This window comes from Typopeltis vanoorti, chromosome 11 (genome assembly GCF_054136105.1).
Source record: "Typopeltis vanoorti isolate ZY-2024b chromosome 11, IOZ_Tvanoo_1.0, whole genome shotgun sequence".
Classification (NCBI taxonomy): domain Eukaryota; kingdom Metazoa; phylum Arthropoda; class Arachnida; order Uropygi; family Thelyphonidae; genus Typopeltis; species Typopeltis vanoorti.
In genome coordinates this window covers 112,865,053-112,891,914 of record NC_143559.1, presented here as the reverse complement: position 1 = coordinate 112,891,914, position 26,862 = coordinate 112,865,053, and the positions used below count along the sequence as shown (strand labels likewise).

The following is a 26,862-nucleotide window of genomic DNA, read 5'->3' as shown; positions in this document are numbered from 1 at the left end:
ATTTATTTTAAGTGATCTTTCTATTAGTATTTTTAGTTCCAGGATAGCATTAATGGTTCCCATTCCTCTTCTGAAGCCTTTCTGTTGCTGACTCAATTCACTGCTTATAGCTCTTTCAGTCTATTTGTTAACAAAGGTTAAAATAATTTTAGATGCATGGGATATTAGGCTCACAGTTCTGTAATTCTCACAATTTTGTGCATTATTTTTCTTTGGAATTGGTATACAGATAGATGTAAAAACTTCTGGTAATTGTATTGTTTTATAGATGTCCTGAATGGATTCCACTAAATAGTTGTTATTATTGCCAGTCAAAGCTTTCAGCAGCTTAGCCGGAATATTATCACACACAGGGGATTTATTATTAGGAAGATTCTCAATTTTATGTTCAATCTCCTTTCTTGTGGGTAGAGTGGTATCTGTTGTTATGTTTAACTTAAGGTGGCGTGAATCGTCCAACATGTTATTATTTTAATATTACATTTAGGATTTTCATATCCAAGTTTTGTTTTGTTTAGAATCATAGATAAAGGTATAAACGAAATGTTGAAGAGCAGTGGTGACAAGGAATCACCTTGGAAAATTCCACGTTTAATGCTGATATCTCCGAATCGTTCATTATTGACTACTGAAGTTGTTTTCAATGATTTTATAGCAGCAGCCAGAAAGGAACATATGTTTTTGCTAATCCAAATATCTGCAGTGATTTGAGGATCCAGGAGTGTGGGAGGGAGTCGAATGCTTTCTTATTGTCTATTCATGCCATGTTTAAGTTAGTTTTTCGTCTTTTTGAATTTCTGAGAATCATTTTATTATTCCTCTGGATTTTTGTTCCTCTGGATTTTTGAAAATTGCCTTTTTGTTTAATCGGATAAATCTGATGATCTGATAAGTAGTGTTATATGGAATTTGCTATGATTTCAGTAAACAGCTTAAGTATAGTTGGTAGGCATGTTATCAGGCGATAGTTACTTGGGTCTGCACCCTTATCATTATTCTTCATGAAAAGAAAAGTGCGTCCAGATATCTTCCAGTCTTCAACTCAGCCTAACCACAACAAATAATTAAATTGCTCTGCCAAACTGATCATGTAGCATGGTTAGATGCTTTAACCAAAATCCATGTAGTTCTTTGCCAGGTGCACTCCAGTTTTTTTAATTTTCTACTTTGTGCACTCACCATTTCTTTAGTGATAATGACATTTTTCATTTATTTTTGTTTCATTTCTGATTATATTTCCTTAATCCACAAGACATCATTATCGTGTTCAATAGGATTATCCGAGATTGTCTTCCAAAATTTGAGTGTTTCTTCTTTTCTGGTGAATGATTGTTTGCATTTGTATTTCTCTGAAGAGACTGAAAGAACTGACGTTTGTTCTGTCGAAATTGCATATTTAGCACATATTGGTTTATTCTTGCTTTATATATTTTAATTTTCTGTGCAGTCTCTATAATTCTTTGATTTTGCTCTTCGGTAACTTCAGCAAATGTTTTGTTGGGCAAATTATAAGTGTTAATTACTTTGTTTTTTGATGTTATTATTTTTCAGCCATCCCTCTTTAAAACTCTTTAAATTGCGCAGATCAGCTCGAAGTTTGTTTACTTTATGTTCCAAACGGATTTTCCATGATGTAGATTGTTTCATCCTCGGGCGTTTGCTCTTACGATTTGCAAACAAGCTTCACTGTAATGATATAGGCTGTGCTGCATAGGAGCTGATTTATTTCATTTATGCTGTTGGTTGTGATGGTTTTAATCACAGCATTTCCTTCTAACAGGAGCTCTTTTAGCTTAGATTTATGTAAAGCTTTTAATAATGGGAGTCTTATGCGGTCATTTATGGAGTTCGTATGTTCCAATATCGCTGACTTCTGTCAAAACATTCTGAAGTATGTCGTCAGCTTGATGTTTACTGCGTTGGATTCCAAAGTTTGATATAACTACCTCCTGATGATTTTCTGTCTGGAGTTGTAGGTTTGTTACGTAACTCTTGCTGCTAAATTTCAATAAATATTATGTTACGGAAAATAATCTTATTGTCCATAAATCTCTGTTCTGTTATTTCTGATTCTGGGAATTTTTTTTACAAATTAAAGGTAGACGCTTTCTGAAACCTCGTTTTTCTGTGTTGATCTGTAAAAACATTTCATAATTTCTCTGTTTTCTTCTACAGTCCATTTACGTTTGATTTCTTCCAGTCACTTTTCAGCTACTTGCCCTCTTTGCCCATGATGAGTTGCACGAGGATGAGTTGGCAGTTTGTCACTTAGCCTACCAAATTGTACACTCTATTGGCTTAAACCACAACTGCATATGATGTAAGTATTTACAACATAATGAGATTTCATGCCGGTGGGGCATCGCTCGGTTAAACCAGGTACCCCTGTGTTTTCGTTGGGGAACCAAGCCAAAACAGTAAGGTCAGACACCGTAACAAACCTGAAGATAAACTTCTTGATTGGAAAGCACTTGATGTGGACACACTTCAAAATGATTAAATGAAAAATGAGATTTATTTGTAACTAGTCGCACACAAAGGTTCTTCTAAGGAAAAAGTGGAACAATTATTCGAGTCATCTGAACAGGCAGCAAGCATAATGAAAATAGAAAAAGTGGTTCTTGTTGGAGCTGAGTAGGAAATGAAACTCTAAACAGCAGAGTAGGAAATGAATCGAACAAGGCACATAGGAAGATTTAGGAAAAAATTGGAGAAAAGGGCAAAGTTAATAATAATGGCAGATATTTCTTCTTTTCCTGGTGAATGATGGTTTGCATTTGTATTTCTCCGAAGAGACGGAAAGAACTTACGTTGGTTCTGCTGAAATTGCATATTTTGTACATACAGGTTCATTCTTGCTTCATATCTTTTAATTTTCTGTGCAGTCTGATTCTGTGTTTTAGCTCTTTGGTAACTTCAGCAATTGTTTTGTTGGCCAAATTATATGTGTTAATCAGTTTGTTTTTGACGTTATTGTATTTCAGCTGTCCTTTTTAAGTTGCTCAGATCAGCTCGATGTTTGTTGATTTTTCGTTCTAACCGGATTTTCTATGGTGCAGATTGTTTCATCCTTGGCTTTACTCTTTCGGTTTGCAACCAAGCTTCACTAAAATGATACAGGCTGTGCTGTACAGGAGCTGATTTATTTAATTTATACTCTTGGTTGTGATGGTTTTAATTACAGCATTTGCGTTTAAGAAAAGCTGTTTTAGCTTAGATATTTGTAAAGCTTTTAATGGTGGTAATCTTATATGGTCATTTATGGTGTTCATATGATCCAATATCTCTGACTTCATATTGCACTGCACGTCTCTCAAAACATTCTGATGTATATCGTCAGATTGATGTTTACTGATTTGAATTCCAAAGTTTGATATAGCTACCTCCTGATGATTTGCTGTTAATGGAGTTGTTGGTTTATTATGTAACTCTTGCAGCTCAAGTTCAGTAAATATTTTGTTACGGAAAATGAAATTCTTTTGGTCCATAAGTCTTTGTTCTGTTATTGTAAATTCTGGGAATTTTTGTTTCCAAATCAAATGCATACGCTTTCTGAAACCTCGCTTTTCTGGTGTTGATCTGTAAAAACAGATCAACACCAGAAAAGCGTTGATTTACAGATCAACTCTAGAAAATAATTTCCCTGTTTTCTTCTACAGCCCATTTTTTTTTACGTTTGGTTTCTTCCAGTCGCTTTTCATTTTCCTTCCCTGATTGCCCAGCAAGGAGAGTTGGATCCTGTAGCCCACTTGTCGCCTGATGTCCAGGATTCCCAACATCTTACGCAGTCCTTGATGACCGGGGTGTCGAGTGATCCGGTATGGATCTCTTCTTTCTTTTCACCATTAAGATGGGGGATGGAACACTGTTAGTCTGTCTCCTCAGTTGAGACCTCTCTGACAAGGCTGGCCCTTCTGGCAGCTATGCTATCGCCAGAATAGCTCTCAACATCACTGAAGCACGCAAGCCCCATTGCCACGACAAGGCCGTGTTCCTTCGGGGGGGGGATTATTATTATTATTATTGTTATTGTTTGCACAATTGATACACTGTCATAATAAGATATCATTCAAATAACAATTTGGCTGATGATACGAAGCAATTTAGATTCTTCCCAAGATTGTAAGAATAGTCTGATAAATAGCGTCGTAAAATGTGGACTGTTCCAAGTAATATCGCTTTTTGTAGATCACATGTGGTCACTTCATTGATGTTTAATTCTTATATATAATTGGATAGCATTTTTGAAAGTGCACCTATAAGTTGGGATGACTCTGGCGTGTTTCAGCCACAGCCGGCTAACTTTGATTGCAAAATTTCGATATTTAGTGATTTTTTTCCAATTCTTTGTTGTTGATATTTTTGGTGGGTACTGCGGTGTTAATAATCTAAACTTGTCGATGTTCAATAATTGTGATGTCAGGTCTATTGTGTTCTAAATGCCAATCAGTTTTTTGTCCCAAAAAATTTTTGCTGCTTCGTTTTCCAGTACTGTCTCTATTTTATGCTGACATCAGTTATTAGACGTAGGAAAACTATGTTTTTGCAAAAAGGCAATGAACATCAGATGATCACATAATCTGCATTTGCTGTTATTATTGATGTTCAAAATTTTGCTTTTATTGCATTTGTTTGTAACGACTGTTCTTAAGCGGTCAGAATAAATCGTTCGTTTTCTTTTTTTTTTAAATATACCCATGTTGGAGACATCGTCACATCTTGATGACGTCAGTTTTTTCCTCAGTATCTCTAAGAATGGAAGGGATTAATTTCCCAGTGCACATAGCGATTATTTTGCTGTTCCTTTTTGTAATCGAATTTATTTCTTCTTGTGAAATGGCCTAAGCATTTGTTCAGAGCTATTGTTGATATAATTTTTTAATTAATTTCTTATGCTTTGTCTTCTTCATTCACAGTCTGTCTCACTTGCATCAGACTCCATCCACCTGTTCTTCTTGGTAGGTACAACGGGTCAAGATCACTTTGTGGATGTAACGCATGATGCATAGTCATTAATTTTCTATTTTTGAGGTTCAATATGTCCAGGTCTTCTTTTGTATAATCTATTATGCCAACTGTGTATCGGATGAATCACTGGTATAGCCCAAGAGTTCATTGCTCTAATCGTGTTTAATCTATTATGTTATTTTTAGAATATTTCTGACTCTTTTGGTGTATTCCACTGCTGCCTGTTTAAATATTATTATTATATGACACCTCAAAGGAATCGAAAGTTTCATCATGATAGGGCACTCTACTGCATTACACGGAACTCACCGTCTTTTCTATTTAATCCTGCAGTTACTAACAATGGCGCTATCTTCTTCAACACACAACGTCGTGTACTTCCCCCACCACACTAGAGTATGTATTTCTGTAGTTAATTCACTACAATCATATTTGGCGAGTTCGGCTACTATTCTATCAGTACCTGGTACTTTTGTTGTTTCTGAGGTGCTTTATACTTTCTTCTACTTCAGCCAGTGAAGGAAGTTTAAATATTTCTGGATGGCAATTATGCTTTTAGTTGAAAATGTCTTAATAAGTTCGTTGTAGTTTATGAGATGGCTAAAGTATCCTGTCCACCTGTTTGCTTCTTGATCCCTAGTAGCTAATGATTGTCCATTACTATTGCTGATTATTGCTGTTTTCATACGTAGACCTGTTTTTTGGTTTCTATTTCAGTGGTGAATTTTATTTTTTAAAATTATTTATCCTGAATTGTTTCGGGATTTGTTTCCAATAGTTAGGCTTCGCCTAGTAAAATAGACTCATTTGTTCCCTTTGGGAAATAAAAGGTGTTATAACAATAGCAATTAGCTTGTGTAGCTCAGTGGATGTGGCGTTTGCACACCACGATTTAATTAAGATTTTATTAATATAAATATATTTATTTATATTAATTAAGACCGGTCGAAAAATTAAGGTTTAGAAAAATAAGAAATTTTTAAGCCTTTTTTCGACCGGTTTCAGAGTTATTCGATCTGTGGCACGGACCAGCGGGTTTTATCTCCAGGAAACTCGGTTTTTTTGTCCCGTAAACTCCATAAAATCGACTGTAGATCCCACATTAGTTCAGACATTAAATACGAGTGTTAGGGTTAGGGACTAACAGATGGCGACACGTGCTGAGCCTTCTCTCTTCACTGCGTGCCGCATAATTAGTGACAGCCTTGGGCCAGCTATCTCTGATTTGGGGAATTGGAGATTGATCTGCCTACTCAGTCTCCAGTTAGATAGTGCTAAACGACTTCGCCTGCTACCTATATGGGAATAAAAAGACGTTAGTTGATTTTTTATAACAACAACAACAACAACAACAACAATAATAATAACTCTGTTTAAAAAGTTATTGTCCATTCCTGGTCTGGTGATATTTGAATCGAAGTGGATTTTGTTAAACTGACATTCCTCTTTTCTTGGTTTAAATTATCTTTAAATGTCACGCCTATACTGCTATCCAAAATACATACAGTACTTGTTTCTGAAAGCCGCTCATAAATATACAGTAAAAAAAAAGAAAGAAAGACAGTAAGAAAATTATCGAGAAAATAATGGTATGATTTTCGTGAGGCATGGTTTAATTAAATTCTTATTATTTTATAGAATTTTTCATTTTCAACGAAACAAATAACAAAAGTGTGTACAAGCTTAGGTGGCGTTGTTTTATGCTGAGCAATACATGCTATGCATTGCATTTTGGGTAATATTTTGCGTAGCTTTGGACTGAGCCAAAATTCTGCAGCGAAGAACAAAGAATTTTTAGTAATTTAAGTTTTGCATCTGGTTGATAGTGATATCTTATAACTGAATTACATTCTTAAAAGACTTTTCAGTAAGTGTTTTATTTTCGTGTAATCAGAATGAGTTCATACATTCAAGTCGCTGAGGATGAAAACGAAGAGCCAATCGAACTTCCATGTGAGGAAGATGGGACTCTCTTTTTGACGACATTATCTGCACAATTTCCAGGTACGTGTGGATTAAAGTACAGAAATCCAGAAAGTGGTGCAATGAGAGGTGTTCGGTTGGTTGAAGGACGCCTTCATTCGCCAGATGATGGATGGGCAAATAATGTTTACTACTGTGTTTTTCCTAAAGAAAATAAAAGGAAGTCAGATGAGCAGCTTGAAAATGGCACTGCTAAAACCAAAAGAATGGATAAAACAAAATGCACAGATTTGATTGTGTTGGGTCTTCCTTGGAAGACTACTGAGCAAGAACTCAGACAGTATTTCGAGAGCTATGGAGAAGTTCTGATGGCACAAGTGAAGAAAGATATTAAAACAGGACAATCCAAAGGGTTTGGATTTATAAGATTTGCAGATTATGAATCTCAAGCCAAAGTTCTAGCAAAACGCCATTTGATTGATGGTCGCTGGTGTGATGTAAACATTCCAAATTCTAAGGAAGGGCAAGCAGCTGCATTAAGCCGTAAAGTATTTGTTGCACGGTGTACTGAAGACCTAACATCAGAAGATCTGAGAGAATATTTTGGAAAATATGGAGAAGTAACTGATGTTTTTATCCCAAAGCCATTTCGAGGATTTGCATTTGTCACCTTCGTGGACCCAGAAGTAGCACAGAGTTTGTGTGGAGAAGATCACATCATCAAGGGCACAAGTATTCATGTGAGTAATGCAGTGCCCAAAAGTGTAGCCAATGCTCATCATGGAATGCGTGCTTATGGAGTACGTGGGGATGCAGTAGCAACAACAGCAACAATGCCTGGTTATGCCGGCGATTCAACAGCTGGAGGAGCACTATGGAGGAGGCAGAATACCACATCTTGGAACTATAGGTATGGATATTGAACCAGAGATTGAGAGCAAGGGAGCAGCTGGCCATGGTGTGAGAGGAGATTGGGGAGAGGAAGTAATTATTTTGGATCTTGACCTCTTCTGGACTAAATGTGAAGTTGCTGAGGAGAGAAAGAGAGAGAGACAGTGAATGCTATCATCAGTCATTATTCCCAGACTGAAATTTACAATTTCATTTGCCTCACTATTTTAGTCTTTATCAACAGATTAGCTTTTTTTGTGTTTTGAGTGATTATCTTGGAATTAACTCATGTTAAATGAAAAAAAAGAAAAAAAAGAAAGAAAAACTAACTTCTCTCCATTTATTTCACTGCATGTTAAAGCCTGTAATAATTTTCAGCAAAGCTGTTATTCAGGTTAATAATCTGATGTTTATACCATCTTCTGTATTAAATATTTGCATAAATCTTCTTTAGGGTATATCCCACATACAGATAAGATTAGGTGTAAAGTTAACCCTAAGTATGAGGCCCATTCTCTCTGATAAAATGCCCTTTTCTCTCTTCCTTTTAAACAAATTCGAGATTAACATAATAACGATTACTATTTGAGACTTCAAATTTAAAGGAAATGTTAAACTCCGTTAACTTCGTAACTGATCGTTACTTTAGTTTTTCCTTTTTGCTCTGGGTTAAAATAATATTTTTAGATTTCTAATACCCCCCTTTCCCCCTCTGTAAAGAGAAGAATGAAGCTGGAATCCTTGGCCATGAAGGAAGAATGCTGTGTGTGTATTTCCATGAGAGTGTAATATGGAAGAAAGAAATATACACTGCTCCATTCAATGTAGAATGTACCACAAATATTCTCATTCTGATTTTATTCTTTTTCTTAATGGTATAAAGTTATAAAGTTTTTTTTTTACAATCCAAACTTGATTATAAAGTTGTTAAAATATTTGTTATTACAGATTTTTTTTTCTTTGATTGTTATCATGTTTCTAGGTGTAATTTTGGTATGTTATTCTTTTTTCTTTTTGAGTAATGAGTATTTTTGTGGTACATGGGTTGCATTTACTTGTTAATTTTTATTATAATCTTTCATTTATCATAATGAATCTTGTAGCTTTTAGATTTAAAGTAAATGTCATTAATATATCTTTAATCTCTATACACTATGCATCTTAAATATAAACTTACAATTTTCTCTTAGACTTAGTTCTATATTACTAGTAAAGGGAAAAAAAAAGTATGCAAATGTATACTTCATTGAGAATCCAGTAATCTGTGTGTTGTGTGTGTGTGATAAAATTTCTGAAAAACTTTTGCTTCTTGAAATAAAGTTTATTTGGTGGAAACTGTGTGTGAGTAAGAAAAAATTAAGACTGATACTCTGACATTGGCTTAAATTATGACATTTTTTTAAGACTTTTACTGGTCACCACTAACAAATTTGCTGCATTATTAGTTGAAATTACAGTAAACATTTCAGTAATTAGGCCCTCTTATTCAGTATTTGATTTTGATCTGGAAAAAAAAAAAAGTCATTTTTCTCTACAGGTGTGGGTACACTTGTATAGAAATCTTTCCAGTCTTTCTTCTCCTATATATAATGTAAAGAGAATTCCTGATCATTGTAAATTTGAATACTACCAAGCAGCATTTTTTGTGGATTATTCAAGTAATTACTTTTGATAGACTAGTTGCCTTTATTCATTTTGATGGTTTCTCATTGTTCCTTTACTCATAAATCATCCTGTTAAAAATCTTCTTGGTTGTGAGAAACTATTAGATATTTTCATGCCACACTAAGTTTATATTGCTAGGGATGTACATATATATATACACTCCTTATTTATTATATTTCCTTTATTATGTATCAGTTGATACCATGCAGTTTTTAAGGTTTCTGCACAAAAGGTCTCGAATCTATAGTACACTGGTACCACAAGTGAGCCAGTAGTTGCATAAACTTGGAACCCTGCTCTAGACTAAATGTTTCTTTATGTCACTTCACATCTTCAGTAGTCAAGGAAGTGGTGTCGATCTGGTAATAAGAGTAATTGCCATTTATTTATTTGAAAATTGGAAGATCTGTAAGAAAGAAAATATCCCTATCCCCAGAATGCTTTGCTTGGTAATTAAACGAAGTTTTTGAAGGTATCAAATTTCCTGCCCTTGATAATCTGAAAAGAAAAAAAAATCATTCGTATAATTATCGGTAAAGTTTCTACCTCTGATTTGCTAATTTTTTTTAACATCTTCTGATTATTTGAGGAGTCATTATTAGCAATCAGTTAACAGTGATGACCAGTAATAAATTTGTATTTTACACAAATACTTTTCAAGATTCCAAAAAGTGAAGATAAGCTATCAGTAAAAATATCAGCCTGGCATTATATTATCACATTCTGTTTGTTTTCATTATCAGACAGTTGAATTGGTTTAGGTATTATTCTTCTCCCATTTTCACTCTTCTTCATTTAAAACTTGTGATTAAGCAGACATTTTAGACTTATTGTACTGTATGTTTCAATGTTTGATAGCTGATCTTCACTAATTTGTAGATTTCCTTCTTAAGAGGAAACACATGCACAAAAAAAAAAAAAAAAAAAAAAAAAAAAGTTAATATCAACTAGCACATGTTATTTATAAAGCCACTTGGGGCATTGCCTTGGCAAAATTTTTAGTTAAAAAAAAACTTTTCCATGAAAACACATTGACTTCCTTTGAATCAAGTTATAACAAGTTCTAAACATAGACAAGGTTTGAATGACTTAGTGTTGATATTACTACCATAAAAAAAAACTTTTTGTTCTAGTCACCACTGCACAGTGTTAACTTATGGACATGACATCCATATAGCACTGATTGCAAATCCCATGCATGTTGTATCGAACTACCTTCAGTAGTTAGATATAATTATTAAAGCTGTACAGTATTAGGATAAAATGTATATCACTAAAGTCATTCAAAGGTTGGAAAAGATGTTTCCTCATTGTATAATATCTGTATTAAAAAAAAAATCATAATTTGTAATGCCACTGTGGCTTAGTGGTTTAGTCCATGCCACTTTCCTAGGAAAGAGAACCATTCAAATCCTGTTTGTAATGAGAAGAATTTTATAGAACATTTTCATTGTCACTGTTAAGTTAGCACAGGAATGGAAAGGAAAGTTTGCTCAGGTGTTTCATTCTGCAAAAGAGACTTGCCTGTTCCTGACATAAGACTATGGGGAAGTTTATTGGCTTTCAACACCTAATTTAACTTAAATGCAAAGGAAGATAAGAAGAGAATGATAGCACCATTTATACATAACTCCAGTGATTTTATTTGGTTTATTTAATTCCATTCCCTTTCTACAATGCGACAGCCATCAGTTGAAAACTTGCTCGTCAGAATGCATTAGACCACTGGTCTATAGTAACCGCACAAAGTTTTAAGCTGCATGGCTATTTTCAAATTGCATAGTATTAAACAGTGAAAGGTTAAAACTGATGTTTTTATTTCTGTTTAGGCAGGTGCAATTAAAAATGCTTCAAATTAATACAGTAAAATATGACACAGGAAATACTTTTTATAATAAACTTTTAACATGACTTTATTTTGATACTAAGGTGCTCTACTATAAGCTTATCAGCTACAAGTTTAGTTTTTTTACTTGGTTTCACTTGATATGAGATTCTTGTTCTTATCCTTCACCAAGTATGAGGAAACAAAAGTTACACGTGAAGTAATGCATGATTATGCTGCTTGCATATAGAGGCAGAAAATATGTCATTTTCTGCCTCTATATGCAAGGTATACAAATAGCTCAGTCACGAAGTTACTTAATTTGCGAACTTTTATTTGTTCGTGCTTGGGTAAAGGATAAATATATGATTTGTCAAGTATAATTTATAAGTTTACCCATGCTGTGCTGAGAGAGAATCATCTTCAAGGTGCAGTAATATTATTCTGCATCAACTCTAGAAAGGCACTCATGTAAAAGTAATGATTACAAAAAAAAATTATACACTTTTGTCAGAACCTTCTGTCAAAGTGTATTAGTTGAAACACATATTGCCATAAAAACAAAGTATGTTCATCAGTTGTTTTTGTTTTCTAGTGCCTTGCACAAGCAGTATTTTCATCTTGCAGAACATTACATTCATTGACTTTACCATCAGAACTTCTTGTGATGTCATCACAAAAAGTTTGCCATTTTTTCTATTTACCTTCCCCATCATGACTATCAGTGTTGTTAATATTCGTTGGTATTTGAGCCATGTTTGCATGGTAAATATATTATTATTCCTTCCAGTTGATTAACCTAAAACAATATGTCAATCTGAAAGTCTTACAGAGAATGGCATTGTCACCATCCTGTATGAGCAGAATATAAGGCAAATTTTATGTCAAATTTAAATTTTCAAAATTTTGATTTATAAGCATGTGTTTGAAATACCACTAATAAAGAGAGAATTAAATTAGTACAGTATAAATAATAACACAAATACCACATGTGCTAAATATTTAGTTTGTTGCTAGTATAGATAGAAAGCTTATGTTTGGAGGGCATTTCCACCACTCCTGACACTGAGCTCCTTTGTCAGGATTCAAATTGGAGCCAGAAGATCAATACAGAAAAATAAATACAAACTGCGAATTGACAACTCAATTCTACCTTGTAAGGAAATAACTTAAGATTGAACACGTCAAAACCATCGACATGAAATCCATTATATCCAAACTAATCTACTCCAGAACTGTGAAACCTAGATTAAGTCATCTGTAGCAAATGTATGTAGAGCCTTCCTCCTCTCGCATTTGGTTGCTAAGGCCTACAACCTCACTATAAGTACTGATTACAGTGACATAATTGCCACCACTTCATAAACATCCTATAGCAACACCACTCTTCCTTATTTCAGTATCCTCCAAATGACAAATGTCTTAAAATATCTTCTCTGTTAAAGGATGAGCCAATAGTTTCCCCTCCCTTCTGCAATACCCTTTTTCATTCTTTCTATCCTCATTCATATTCTGGATTGCTTTCTACCAACATGTTTTCTCACACAATTGGCTCTTCACCTCAAGGTAAGTTCTTGCTTTATAGGTTTCCTCTAACTTGCACACTGATTTAAAGAAGTTGAAGAAGGGGTAATCACTTCGAGCCTTGACATGGTGTACTCTACAGATGTAAGCTTGCTCTCTCTGTGCCAATATGATATAAAATTTTCAGTAACTTGAGATTTGAGAACGTATTTACCATTGACTTTCTGCATATATATTTAACACATGAAATACATAATATTTGCCTTTCTAGAGTTAATGCTTTATTTAATATTAGTGCATTGATCACATAATAAAGACATTTTGTAACTTGTCAGGTAGTTATCCAATTGTTTTTCTGACTATGCAAATATACATCATTCTGTTGGCTTGGAGATACTGTCAGCCGTTTTGTGTTTACTATTTGATAAACTTGAATTGCTTTAGATCTCGTGTGTTATTTAGAATGTGCAGAATAATAGCTGTCTTGGAGATGCTATTATTGTGTTGAAAATTTTTTCACATGGTTATAAATTAAAGAAGCCAAGAAATTCTATTCTTGTTTAATCCTTTATCCAAGTGGAAGCAAACAAGGTTTGCATGTGAAGTTTCTTGTATATAGAGGCTAATAACTTCACATTAATTGCCTTAGTATTCCATAATGCAAAGCACACATCCTTTTGGGTGTGATAATGCTATGCATTATGGGAATGGTCTATTTTGCCTCTGGGTTGGATTTAATTGTACCATGAGGCAAACAATTAAATATCCCCCCCCCCCATGGATTATAAGACAAAAATACAAGAGAAACGTTAATGCAAAACGATTACATAATAATATTAATTAATTAGCTATGTCCAACTCTATCAATATAGTTTCTAGACCAACCAATCTTTCTTTGGTCATTGTTGTTTGCAAATAATTTTTAATCAGTTTAAGCTTGGAAAAACTTCTTTCTGCACTTGCTACACTAAGAGGAATTGTTAGCATATCGATGCCGCCTACCACAATATGACTGAACAAACGCCCTTTTTAAGCCGTGAGGCAGGCTGCCTCTATGCTACACTGTTGATGGTACTGGGAATGGCCACTACCCAGACCCCAGAAGAGATACAAGATTAAAGTAATGCAGAAGTCATATATTTCCCATATACAAGTAGTGAAAAGATGTAATACCTTATTATTAATACCTGCTGTATATGTATATGCGAAATATATGACTGGGTCTAGCTCCTACTGGTGAGACCTCAATAAAGGTCGAAACCAGGCTAGGTAGTAGTGGCTCTTCCAATAATGCATAGCATTATATGCACCTGAAAGGATCTATGCTTTACATTATGGAATACTAAGGCAATTAATGTGAAGTCATTAGCATCTATATACAAGTAGCCTAGCTAGGAAAATATTTCATGTGCAAAAATTTGTTTGCTTACATGTGGATTAAGGATTCAACAAGAATGGAATTTCTAGACATCTTTAGTTTAATGCTGTTATTATGATAAAAATGAAAGGTCTTCATTAACTTTAGCATACATTAAAGTAGAGTGGTGACTTGAAGTGGGACTTTTTTCTTGCCATTTTTGAACAGCATAAAATAAAGTTCAAATCTGCTGGCCATTGCATGTACATCATGCTAATATTATAGGTTTTGTGACCTTTGCATGTCATTTATATATATATTTATTAAACACCATACTGTATAAAAATGAGACATATTACCAATTTTTCAAAAATTGATGTTCTAAACGAAATGAAAATTTTTAATAACTAATATATATCATCAAAGCAACTTCCTGCTGTATGCACAGTCTTGCATAAATGCTATTACAAAATCCACACACCTTTGTGCTGGCCACAGAATTGTGCGAGCCTGGTTCCATTAGTGATGCTGTGCACAGTGAACATTCATGTACTTATCAGTAGAGAGAGAGAGTTGTCTAGCTGTATAGATTAACATGCAGTGGGGGAGATTATGAGAACTTTGCAGCTGTAATACTACTTCACAAGGTTGGAATGCAGCCACTTGTTATTTTCGACATGCTAAAAACAGGTAGTTCATATTTTATTTGGAATTTATTATTTACATCATATGGGATCATTTCTCCAAATGTCTTTAGGTTATTAGCCTGAATAATCTAATGATGTGTATACAAGTAATTTCTGTAGTAGTAGTAGCAGCATTTATATATTTGTAAGGCTGCCACTTGTTCATATCTCAGTTTTGCACAAAATGTTCAATAGAGGAAAAGACAGGAACTTGATTATCCAGCACCCTAATTTGTAAGCCACCACAAAATTATCAGGAAATAAGTGTGCTACTGAGGGAAAGCATATGAGTTTGGACCTAATATGGATAAATCATTAATTACTTGATGAAGGGATTTCATTGCATGATGTGAGACCATCGCTCCACTTATTAGAGACCTGAAGTGGCTTAAAAAAGTTTCATGTTTGTCTCTAGAGCAAGGTTTCTGAACCTGGTAAAAATAATTTAAAAATGCAAAAAAAAAATATATATATATATATATATATATATATATATATATATATATATACAATCAAAAAAAAAAATCTCCTTTTTGAACTTGCAGTTTACTATAGAGTCTCCATACAGAACATGTCATTGAGAATGATAGTGCCCAGTCATTCAGAAGGCTTTGTTTAGAATCCTCTGATGCAGAAAATAAAGTACTTTTTAGCTGAAAGAACTAGTAGTCTTGCAGAGATAGAAGAGGTATCTCCCCATATATTTCAGATGTGATATATTCACATTATAGTCTTAGTGACTTATACATAATCTATACAATAACCTTGTGGATTTCACAATTTAGAACCCTTGCTGTTGATATCCGACATACCTCTCCCCAGTAGGTGATAACCAGCAGTAGGTAGGTGATAATCTACCTATTGGTTAGAGGTATGTCAGATATCAACAGCAAGGGCTCTAAACTGTGAAGTCCAGTTTTGTGCAAAACTGAAATCTCAGTTTTGCATAAAATGCTCAGTAGAGGAAAAGACAGGAACTTGATTATCCAGCACCCTAATTTGTAAGCCACCACAAAATTATCAGGAAATAAGTGTGCTACTGAGGGGAAACATATGAGTTTGGACCTAATATGGATAAGTCATTAAGAAGCACATTCATGAACCACTCCTCTTGATTCACATTAACTGTTCTCATACAGTGTTGTGAATCAGTACAATAACAGTTAATGTGAATCAAGAGGAGTGGTTCGTGAATGCACTTCATAAAGTGAATACTGTATCCATAGTATTCACTTTATGCTGAGCATTTGGGAACACTGGCATCTTATTTTCTTCTTGTTTCACTCAGCTTAATTGAAAGTCTATAGTTTCAGCTACTAGAACAAATCCTGAAACACACGGCCCAACTCAACATCATCAGAGTTCAAGATTGGTACTATCAACATAAAAAGCCTGAATGGCAAAGAGATGGAGCTAGCTGAGGAATTGAATAAATACCAGATTGACTTATTAGAGGTGACTGAAACAAAAAAGGCAAAAATTGGTGATATCTTTTTGAGCAATAAATACAAAATGTTATATTCGGGCAATGACAAGGAAAAGAAGGAGTAGCTATAGTATTCAACACTAAATATGAGGCTAATTTTCTTGAATGGCAGGCAATATCAGATAGTGATGTGGGCAAATATCAGAATGGGGAAATGGACAATGAGACTTATTTTTGCTATGGTCCCACAGAAGGTTCTAAGGTAGAAGTGGGGAAATTTTTTTAGGCTTTAGAGAAAGCAACTGACTTGATTAAAAAGGAAAAGTTGGTCCTTGTTGGGAATCTAAATAGCAAAGTAGAGAATGACTGTCAGACATACAAAATTATTATTATTATTACATAACACTTCCATAGAGTCCAGCTCATCAAGGGAGGGTACCTACTCTACAACTCTGCATCTCCACCAGCTGCAACTACCTTCATCATCTATACCAATGCCATCTACCATTGATCACCACCACTAGTATTTTTACAAAGAAACATCCATGCCCAAGGAGGGATTCAAACCCGCATCCTTTTGGCTGGAGAGCAGATACGCTAACTGGTCTGCCAACCAGACCAGCAAAAACAGAGTTATTAAATTATGCATCACTTGTAATGAAAGTATCTTTCCCCCAGGTGGGCTCGAACCACCAACCTTTCAGTTAACAGCGAACGCGCTAGCCAATTGCGCCATGGAGGCTAATAATAATGGCAAATACCTGTTAGATTTCTGCTCAGGACATGCACTGGTTATTATTATTATTAGACACCTCCAGGGAGTCTCCAAAGACTCATCGAGGGAGAATGTGCCAACAGCATCGAGCGATTGGTCCCCTTCCAAGTACTAACTGAGCCATTAGTAGCAGAAGCTCTACCAATCGACCAACCTTTGCCAGCAAATTATTACTAACACAATGTTCCAAGTCAGAAGTCAGGCCAATAATTGTTGTAACGGTTGGTCAGTAACTAGTAAACCATGTAGTTTGTAGTGCAGCTTGTTTCTTTGTATATATATGTGTGTGTGTGTGTGTGTGCTTCAGATGATTGACCTTGGTATGAAGGTCGAAACGTAGAGTGTTCATTTTGGTTTATATTAAACTAAAGTTTTGCTCTAGCACAGTAGTTGTCTCCATAATTTTTCTTAATGCATTCTGATCACCGTGTAAGCATGAAAGAAAGGATATCCTTGATGTCTGGAGTAATTACTTCAAAAAACAAGCAGTGACAGCACACAGTGGTAAAAAAAAACACTCAACATGAATGCAATCAGGAATACATATCCATACTTGAAGTAAAAAAAGCCTGAAATGTGGAAAGCCAGAGGGAGTAGATGATAATATTCAACCAGAAATGCTCAAGTATGGAAGCGTAAAAGTTACAGTGGCTGCATGCGTAGTTCAGTAGGCCTGGACAGAGGGACAAATTCCAGATGATTGGAGTAGAGTTCTCATAGTACCATATACAAAAAGGGAAATAAAACTGAATGTGATAATTACAGGGGTATTTCCCTACTGAGTGTTCTTGGTAAGATTTATGCAAGTATATTTGAGAAACAGTTGAGAAGGATTGTGGAAGGGATGCTTGGTAAAGAACAAGCTGGATTTAGGCCAAATAGAAGTGTCAGGATCATATTTTTACTCTACGACAAATAGTTGAGAAATCATGAGAATATAACAAAAGATCTGTATTTAAGTTTTGTAGATCTGGAAAAAGCACATGACAAGGTGTCAGGAGAAATGCTATTCAAAACGCTACAGTTGTGTGGTGTCAGTGGGGCATTATATCAAGCAATACTAAGTCTTTATTTGAGTTGTAAGTCAGCAGTTAGAATTGAAGGAAGTACAGGAAGATGGTTTAATGTTAAATCTGGTAGCAGACAAGGGTGCACATTATCTCCATCATTATTTATTATCTATATGGATCACATTATGAAGGAAAGTGGTATTAAACCTGATATCAAAATTGGAGATGTTAATCTCAGCTCTTTACTTTAATCAGATGATGTAATATTTCTAAATAAATCCAGTACAAGTCTTCCAGATTCCTTGACTAAGTGGAATAACTATTGTAATAAATTTGGTATGAAAATCAGCAATAACAAGACAAAGACAATGAAAATTGGCAGAAATATTGAAAACATCAACTGCATTGTGAATGGAGAACCTATAGAACAAGTAAAATTTGAGCTACTTAGGCACAATGTTTAGTGAAGATGGTAAATTAAATATGGAAATAGTCAACAGAATCAACAAAGCTGGTTTGGTTGGAAGTGAACTGATTAAATTTATATGGAATCACACTAAATTAGCTGTATACAAGGCAGTGTTCAAGCCAATTTTAACTTATGGATCTGAGAGCTGGGTTAGAAATAAAACACTTGACCAAAGACTAGAGCCCACAGATATACGAGTCAGAAAGATTAGGGGCATGAACAGATGGCATCAATGGCAATATCATATCAAAAACAAGGATATTAGGAAAGAACTTGACATTGTCAGCATCCAGAAATGTGTTAGCAGAGCTAATCTCAGATGGTATGGTCACTTGAACAGAATGGGAGAGGAAAGATTAGCAAATGAAGTGTTCTCTGCCAGGTTGGCAGGAAAATGATCCAGAGGAAGACCAAGATATAGGTTGATACAGTAAAAAGTTCCTTAGAAGACAGAAATATAAGATCTGATAATGTTGGAGTCTTGACAGGTAACAGATTGATTTGGATGAAAATTGTAGATAGGAAGTTAGTGGTGATGTAAGTTTTTCATGTATCATATCCTGTACATCCCCATCCCCTTGAGGGTACATGTCAGGAATTTGATGATGTTGATAGTTTCTCTGATGACTACAGTTGCCATGGGTACAAATCCATTTGATCATTCATCACTCTCACTGCTCTATTCAGTTTCATTTAGGCATAGGCTGTATTTTGTTTTGATTTGTACAGGTGTATTTTTAAAAGAGCAGTTTTACAGCTGCTTAAAACTTCTTTTAAAAGCTGTTCCATACTAAAAACTTTAAGGATCTTGTAGTACATGCATCTGTATATGTTCAACAAGTTAAGAGCAAGCATATAATTGGTTGCCAGATTTGGTGTTTTCTTATGCCATTTAGTCATTTTATGTCCCTTCTAGTTGCAATATTTGTGTTTACTTGGTTTTCAGGAAACATTCATAAATGCTTAACAGTTTTTTTCAAAAGTTCAGAGTAGAAATCTGCAGCTCTGTATTGAGAAAAAAGGATTACAGTTTTAGGCTGTAGTGGAAAAAACCACCTGAGCTTGAAGTACTGACTATAACCTCTTATATGTGTGGGGTGGGACTATGAGATCAAGTGTTTTTTTCAGTTTTGTGCAATGGTTGTTTCTGTATCCCTGAATGCTTTACTATATTTTCATTTTAGAAGCTTTATATTTATAGTGATCATACTTCCTTATTTTGAGATTCTGTACTTTAGTTGTAATTTTTTTTTAAGAAACCCACTTTTGTCCTTTATTTATATATTTTTGTTTTGTTATTTAGAAGTGCAAGATAGTTTTTTACCATTTGATATGTATTTGCTTGCCATACAAAGGTCAGTCAGGTGTTTACATCACAATTCCCTCCCCACCTCTTTTTCTGAGATCTCCATTTTCTTCTACAATCATGAGTCAACATCATGAAATGTATTTAGGATTATGAGAAATTTGATTTCTATATTGAAAAACATGGTATCAGAAAAAGCAAATTTCCTTTCATAAAATAATGGATAGTGATGTTGAATGTTCAAAATGTTAATCTAAAATCAGAAATAACTGCAGAGTGGCAGTTGCTAAGCATTTCCAAACATCACAGCATAAACTGATGTCAGTTCTTTATCGTGTAAATTGATAAGCTCATTTTTCAGAATTGAAACTTTGGATGATAAAATAAAACACTTGGCATTTAAAGAAGCAACATGACATCATTCTTCATAACATAACTGTTTTGTTTTGCTTGTTTTCTACCTGCCATCTTCAGAGTGCAAATTACAATGGTGACAAGCACTCATCTAGATCATTGTGGAAACGGTTCAAATTGTAACTGAAAAGAAATTAATGTCATAACACAGTGTTTTCTAGTGGCCAGATAACCATAAAATCATAACATAAAGTTAATTTTGAGAAGTTGAGCTATTTGATCTCATAATCGATAGTATCTCAGATCTTTGGCAAATTAATGCAGCCATATTTGTTGGAATTGAGAGAGTGCTTTGTAGCTGATTATCTGAATAGTCTCTCAGACCTGTAACAAATTCTGTGAGTAAAGATATCTTCTTCCATTTATTTCTTCATGAAGGCTTACCCAGAGCATGATCTGCCAGTCCTGACTTGCCATATAGATGATTACAGATGTAATTTTTGTGTTCTTCGTGGCAAATCATAACTGATCTATTAGCCTGTCCAAAGCAGGCTAATCTGCAGGCATAAGGAACTTTTTCACTCCAGGATGTGCAAGAAGATAAAGTTGATCCTCAGCAGAATGGATGAAGGTAGGTACTTTGCTGAATGGGTAGTTTGAAAATGTCATGGGGATTACATTTTCAGAGAACTTCAGCTGCCTTCTCTGAAGTACCTGAATACAGAAGAGACAGTCAGATTGATCAGCAACCCATCTCTTACCAACTCACTCCACCCACTCTTGCACAGATGTTTGGTTTCTTCAGTATGTATCTTCTATTAATATTTCAATGGTATATGTTCATATGAACTAGCATCAGTAATTCCTCCACTCTACTAAATCCATTGAAACACATGCAGTTGCTACCCAAGCATCCCTTCACAGTTCAATCCCAGACTAACAGAACAAGTTTCTCTTCCTCTTCCTTAATCCCTGCTACTGCTGTACTTTGGAAGTCTTTCCTCTCATGTGCTTCCCAAGGAATACAATATGTTACAGTCCTTTAAATCAAATGTAAACAAGTTTCTCCTTTCACAACTCACCACCCATACATGGTACTAATGTACTATAGGTTGATTAATTAACCATATCTTTTGTATATGGACCAACATTTAAAAAAAAAAAAAAAAAAGGATGTGCAGGTATTCTGTTCCTTGATATGCTGCAGCTAGATTATGGATGATGCAGTTGTGTCAAAGGTAACAATATTGCTACCTTCAAAGTTAGCCAAAGTTCTTTTGTGATACGGAACAGGAATATTTTAAAGTAATTAACTATAGCTGAATTTCCAAATGTATCAGGAAGTGAACTGTGTTGTATGCTACAAATCTAGGACTGAGAATAATTAGATGCCTCTCCAGGTAATTTCCTGGTATTTGAAAGGATTTAAATTGAGGATTCATTTAGCCATGGAATGTAGTTTGTAAAATGTTCTTGAAACTACTTCATTATGAACTGTAGCATTATCATTCTGAAATACTCACTGATTCTAAGAATAAAAGATCACCATAAATGGGATTGCATTATTTTTAGATGAAAAGGTCTTATAAATGTATCTTAAATCCTAAATAGGTTTTGAACCCAGGATTTTCCAATTAGAGGGTGTTGTTGCCATCTACACTATGCAAGCATTGAAGTTTATTACTCTCTTCCAAAGTAGAACATGGATGCAAAAACTGCTATAAATCATGGTACATTTGCAAATTCTATCCAGCTTACAAAATAATTGAATCAATATTAAATGCTATTTTAAGAGGTTATATTTTGAATAATAAAAGTAGTTTAAAAGTGCTTTATGTAATAATGAAAAAGAAGAAACTTAATGTTTGTATGTGATTTAAAATTGGATTTTAAAAAATTGATTCTTGAATGAAAAATTTTATGTACCCATGAAGTAAATTGTAGCATTCATTTGACTCATCAGTGATGAAAGGAGCACTGTCTTTTGTATAAAGTGTTTTTTTGGACCATGGTATTATCCATATTGTCATGGCCTGTTATATTCAAGAGATGTGAAGATTCTATGTCTCTCTACTAAAGTGCTAAAGTTGTTATATTCATGTTTTGTAATATTAGTGCATATTTCTACTTGATACTTCATATTCTTATCAAGTATAGCATGCCATTCAGTTTAATGGAGAAACTTGCTACAGCTATATTGGTGTAAGTGTAACGGAGTAAACTGGAGTGACTGACCCATACATTCCCATGATTCATGCAAACATTTAATCTTCATTGTAACTGGAGCTTATGTTTCTTTGATGTGTCAGACTTTGTGCCTTGTTACTGTCAAGTATCTGCTTTTTTTTTTTTTTTTAACCTAATTTATGTTACAATACTAATCCTATTCCATAGTCTGTTTCCATCGTTGTCATGTGTTCTTAGACCGGTTTGCCTATTTTGCAGGTGGAGGAAACTGAAGTTTCTGGGAATTGAAATCAAATTCTTCCACCTCTGTGTGGGACTGGCTATCTCACCTTCAAGATGACCTTATAAATGTACCTTGAATCCTAGATGGTATTTGAACTCAGAGAATTCTTGTCTTTCCAACCTGAGGGTGTCATTGCTATTACAAATTACAAAGTTAATGTAGTTTCCCCTAGTGTACAGTCACAATTCTCCTGTTTCAAGAATTTGGCCATTCTGTGATTGTTCTAGTGCCAGCTTTTAAGTCCAAAAAAGAGGTCATCATCATTGACACACTAGTAGTCTTGCCAATTTTCTTTATAGTGATAATGCAAGGATGTTGTTGCTTGTAGCATTTGTTATTACACGTGTTTCAGTCTAAATGTCGAATCACAGATTCTAATTTTTATTTTTTATTTTATTTTATTTTATTTTTTTTGTGGAATGCACAGATATAGATCAGTGTGTTGCACACCTTATTTTAATTCGCTATGACACTAGCACATTGTAAGCCAGTGAAAAAAAAATGCTTAAAAAAATTAAATAAACATTTTTTTATTTAATTACCCCAAATGTCACTTTTTTGAAACCCCTTCCAAATGTTACTATTTTGCCATTAGATTTCAAACTGGGTTACTTGAGAATTTTTGATGGTAGAGGTACTAAATGTGAAACAATTTCTCTATACTTGACTAATAAATGTTGAAACTGTGAACATCCTTTTAAAAGTATTATATATTTAAAAGGTGGCAAGAAAGATTTGATTGCAATCTAACTGCAAGGAGGCATGCTTTAAATATGAAAATAAATTGAATCTGAGAAAGAAAGTTGGGATATGCTAATTGTTTAATCCTGCGGAGGTCCGAACAAATTGCAGCGAGGTTGCGTGTATCTGAGTGATACATTCATTATTAGTATGTGCTAAAATGCGATAAAATTAAAAAAAAAAAAAAAAAAAAAAAAACCTGCAAATATAATACATGATGCATATTTATGAATTTAGGGACACAAAACACGTGTTGAAAAGATTATTTTACTGATTAATAATAAAATAATAACTTGATATTTTGACCCCTGTATTGAGGTCATCATCAGAAGGATACATGTGTATAAGAACCAAGCTACATGCTGTTGCACTCTATACAGGTAAATTACATCTATGTTGTTAACTAATCTTTTTTCTTAGTCTGCCCTCTAGTGATAAATAAAAAAAATTTTTTTAAAAATTACCAATGAAAACTACTATAAACTGCTAAAGTCCTCACGTACTAGGATTCTTCTGGAATTATACAGTTTATATTGTTATATTACGATTATCTTCTGGATTTGTACAGTACAGTTTGCTATTAAATGTTCAGGAAAAAAAAAACACTTCACCAAGTCTTCTTGTATTGAGATTTTTCTTTGTGGTTGCTATGAAGGTTGCAGATGGGTCCTCCACATTCTTGGAATGGTTAGACCATCATTTTTATTCAGATTTGGATCATGTTTGAGCATTTCACATGCTTCCTTGAATTTCCGCTCGAACCAGGTTTTGGTGTGGTGTTGTTGCACCAAAACAAATCCAGAAGATAATCGTAATATAACAATATAAACTGTATAATTCCAGAAGAATCCTAGTATGTGAGGACTTTAGCAGAGTTTATTGTAGTTTTTATTGGTAATTTATTTATTTATTTTTATTATTATTATTATTTTTTAATCACTTGAGGGCAGGCTAAGAAAAAAGATTAGTTAACAACATTGATGTAATTTACTTGTATAGAGTGCAACAGCATGTAGCTTGGTTCTTATACACATGTATCCTTCTGATGATGACCTCAATACAGGGGTCGAAACATCAAGTTATTATCAGTAAAGTAATCTTTTCAACATGTGTGTTTTGTGTCCCTAAATTCATAAATATGAATGCTGATCACTGTGTAACCTTAAAAGAAAGATAATACACGAGGGTTTATTTATTTTTAGTTACAATCTAGAAATTATTGAACAAAGAAAAAAACAACTAAACCAATACTGTACTGCCATCGGAGTTCATGATATCTCTCAGATACAATTTACTATTGAGTATCACTTTCGCATTTGATTCTCATCACCGGGACTCGAGTAACAAAATCGCTGAATCTCTTCAACATCTGATGGATTATCCAATCGATATATTTTTCCAGCCATTTTCAACGGTAAATAAAAAAAAACAACTAACCAATACTATACTGACATTGGAGGTCACAGTATCTCTCAGATACAATTTACTATGAACTATTGCACCGTTACATAACATGTGTTAAACCAAAACTGACTGCATAAACAGTGTGGAATATCACTCGTAATATATGTATGCACAGCTACTCATGACCTCCAAGCTATACATCGGATATGTGTAAGAATATTTATATTAAACAATTTGCTTGTATCTGTCAGATCAGCCTCAACCTCCGCAGGGTTAAGTATTTTTGAAGTCGAGGTTCATAATTTAACTGTAGTGAATTTCGTAATTAAGTAATTTACATTATGATAATTTTGAATTTAGTGGTTGGACAATGCTAATAAACTTGGAATAATGTGACATAAAAGTATTTTGCTTGAACTTGAGTGTAATACTAAATGTTATGTATATGTCTCTGTCTCTTGGTATTCAAGCAGGCAAATGTTTCTTCATCTCTTTGTTGCATATATTTATTTCCTTGGTAAGATTTCAGAGTGGAACAGTAGTTTTAGGGTAAACCTATTTCATCAGCTGGTGTAATTACCTTCATTACTCTGCTTATTGGTGGCTTGAAAAGAGGGCTCCCGGGTTATCTCATCTATAGCCCACCCACAATACTGTTTGTGTGTTGGATCGATATTACAAGTATTTTATAGCATTTTACACTTGTGGCCATTCTTTGTCATTTGTAAGAGATGATTACCATACCTATACTGTTGTATAAATAAATTACAAATGCAGTTTCAGTTCATTTTATATGCAGTCAAATGGCTAAATATTTTTAGTAATGTACTCTTATTCACTGACATGATTTTTTAAGAAATTATCTTTTTACAAACTAATTTTTTTAAAGGCCCATACCAGTTCAGTTCAAGTTTAACCTAATAGTTAAATCGAGGTTTTGGATACCTTTCATCAGAAGATGTGGAAATTCTAAATTAGATCCATACACAAGTTGCAAAATCCATGTCAGGAATGTATTATGCCAGTTATCATAATACATTGAAGGAAGAACTTTGTAGATAGAAGACTGATCAGATATCAGTCTTGCAAAGAAGCTTCTTTACAGAACAGAAGATTGGGGGGGGGGTGAGCCTCTATATTAAGTTAAGATCAAAAGTAATGAGATTTTTTTGTTTGAAAAGGTGATGGGTATTACTAAGGAATGGCATGAATACAAAAAAAAAGGTTAAGGTGCAATACACCAGATTGTGCCATCTCACTCTATGATGATCTATTGATGACAGTGAGATAAATTTCATTGCCTGGCATGAGCTATTGTTACTACTGTGGTGGACTAAGGAATAGATAATCAGGAAACTCTGTTCTAAGAACATTGAACTTTCTCAAGCCACTTCAGAACTTTGAATAGCAGGGTGAAAGTTCAGCATTCTTAGAGTTTCCTAATTATCTATTCCTTAGTCCATCATAGTAGTAAGAGATTATAGTTATATAACCTTTTCTATTGGTGGGATTCACATAAAAAATATACATGCACAGTAATCTCTCAGTTATCCAATCAGCGTTGGGGAATCAGTTTGCTGGGCACTTAACAGTTGAAGCTGCCATTAACTGAATATATACACTTAGAATGGTATAGAGTGTTGTTCTTACAGGAGTCAGTTGGAGTCATTTGAAAGTTGTATAATGGAGAGCTGCTAAGAAATCATTGTTTTCCCTTTTTTTTTTTTTTTCATGGTAAGCTTGTGTCAGAAGTAGATCCAGTTGTTCTAAGGCAGAACTTCACTAAGATCTGTCAATTTGGTGCTCAGTGTGCTATCACTACATTGAATGTATAGATAGAGGCACACATGGAGGTGGTTCTGGAACTGTTGTATAACCCAGATGGAACATTGGCGTGTATGCTAAAGTAACATTCAGCTCACCTGGTTAGGCCCTTGACATGGTCATTTAATTCGAGTCTCAGCTCACAGGAATGTAAACAGCACATCATAATTTCATTCTATAAGGATAATACAAAAACTGATGTGTTTAGCTCCTGATCTATCAATATCTCTGGAGTGGTGGTGAT

The 26,862-nt window shown here is 34.3% G+C and overlaps 1 protein-coding gene across 2 annotated transcripts in view; it reads left to right on the top strand.

Annotated features, from left to right (window-relative positions):
• Positions 1–6,714: 6,714 nt before the first annotated feature.
• LOC150101954 (TAR DNA-binding protein 43-like) overlaps positions 6,715–26,862 on the top strand; it is a 129,460-nt gene continuing 109,312 nt past the window's right edge. For both annotated transcript variants that reach the window (XR_016549083.1, XM_090401003.1), the window contains exon 1: positions 6,715–7,801. Coding sequence is in view for 1 of the 2 variants with exons in the window: in XM_090401003.1 (XP_090257129.1) it covers positions 6,864–7,801 (938 nt within the window). In the remaining variant the exon portion in view is untranslated. The remainder of the gene's footprint in view (positions 7,802–26,862) is intronic.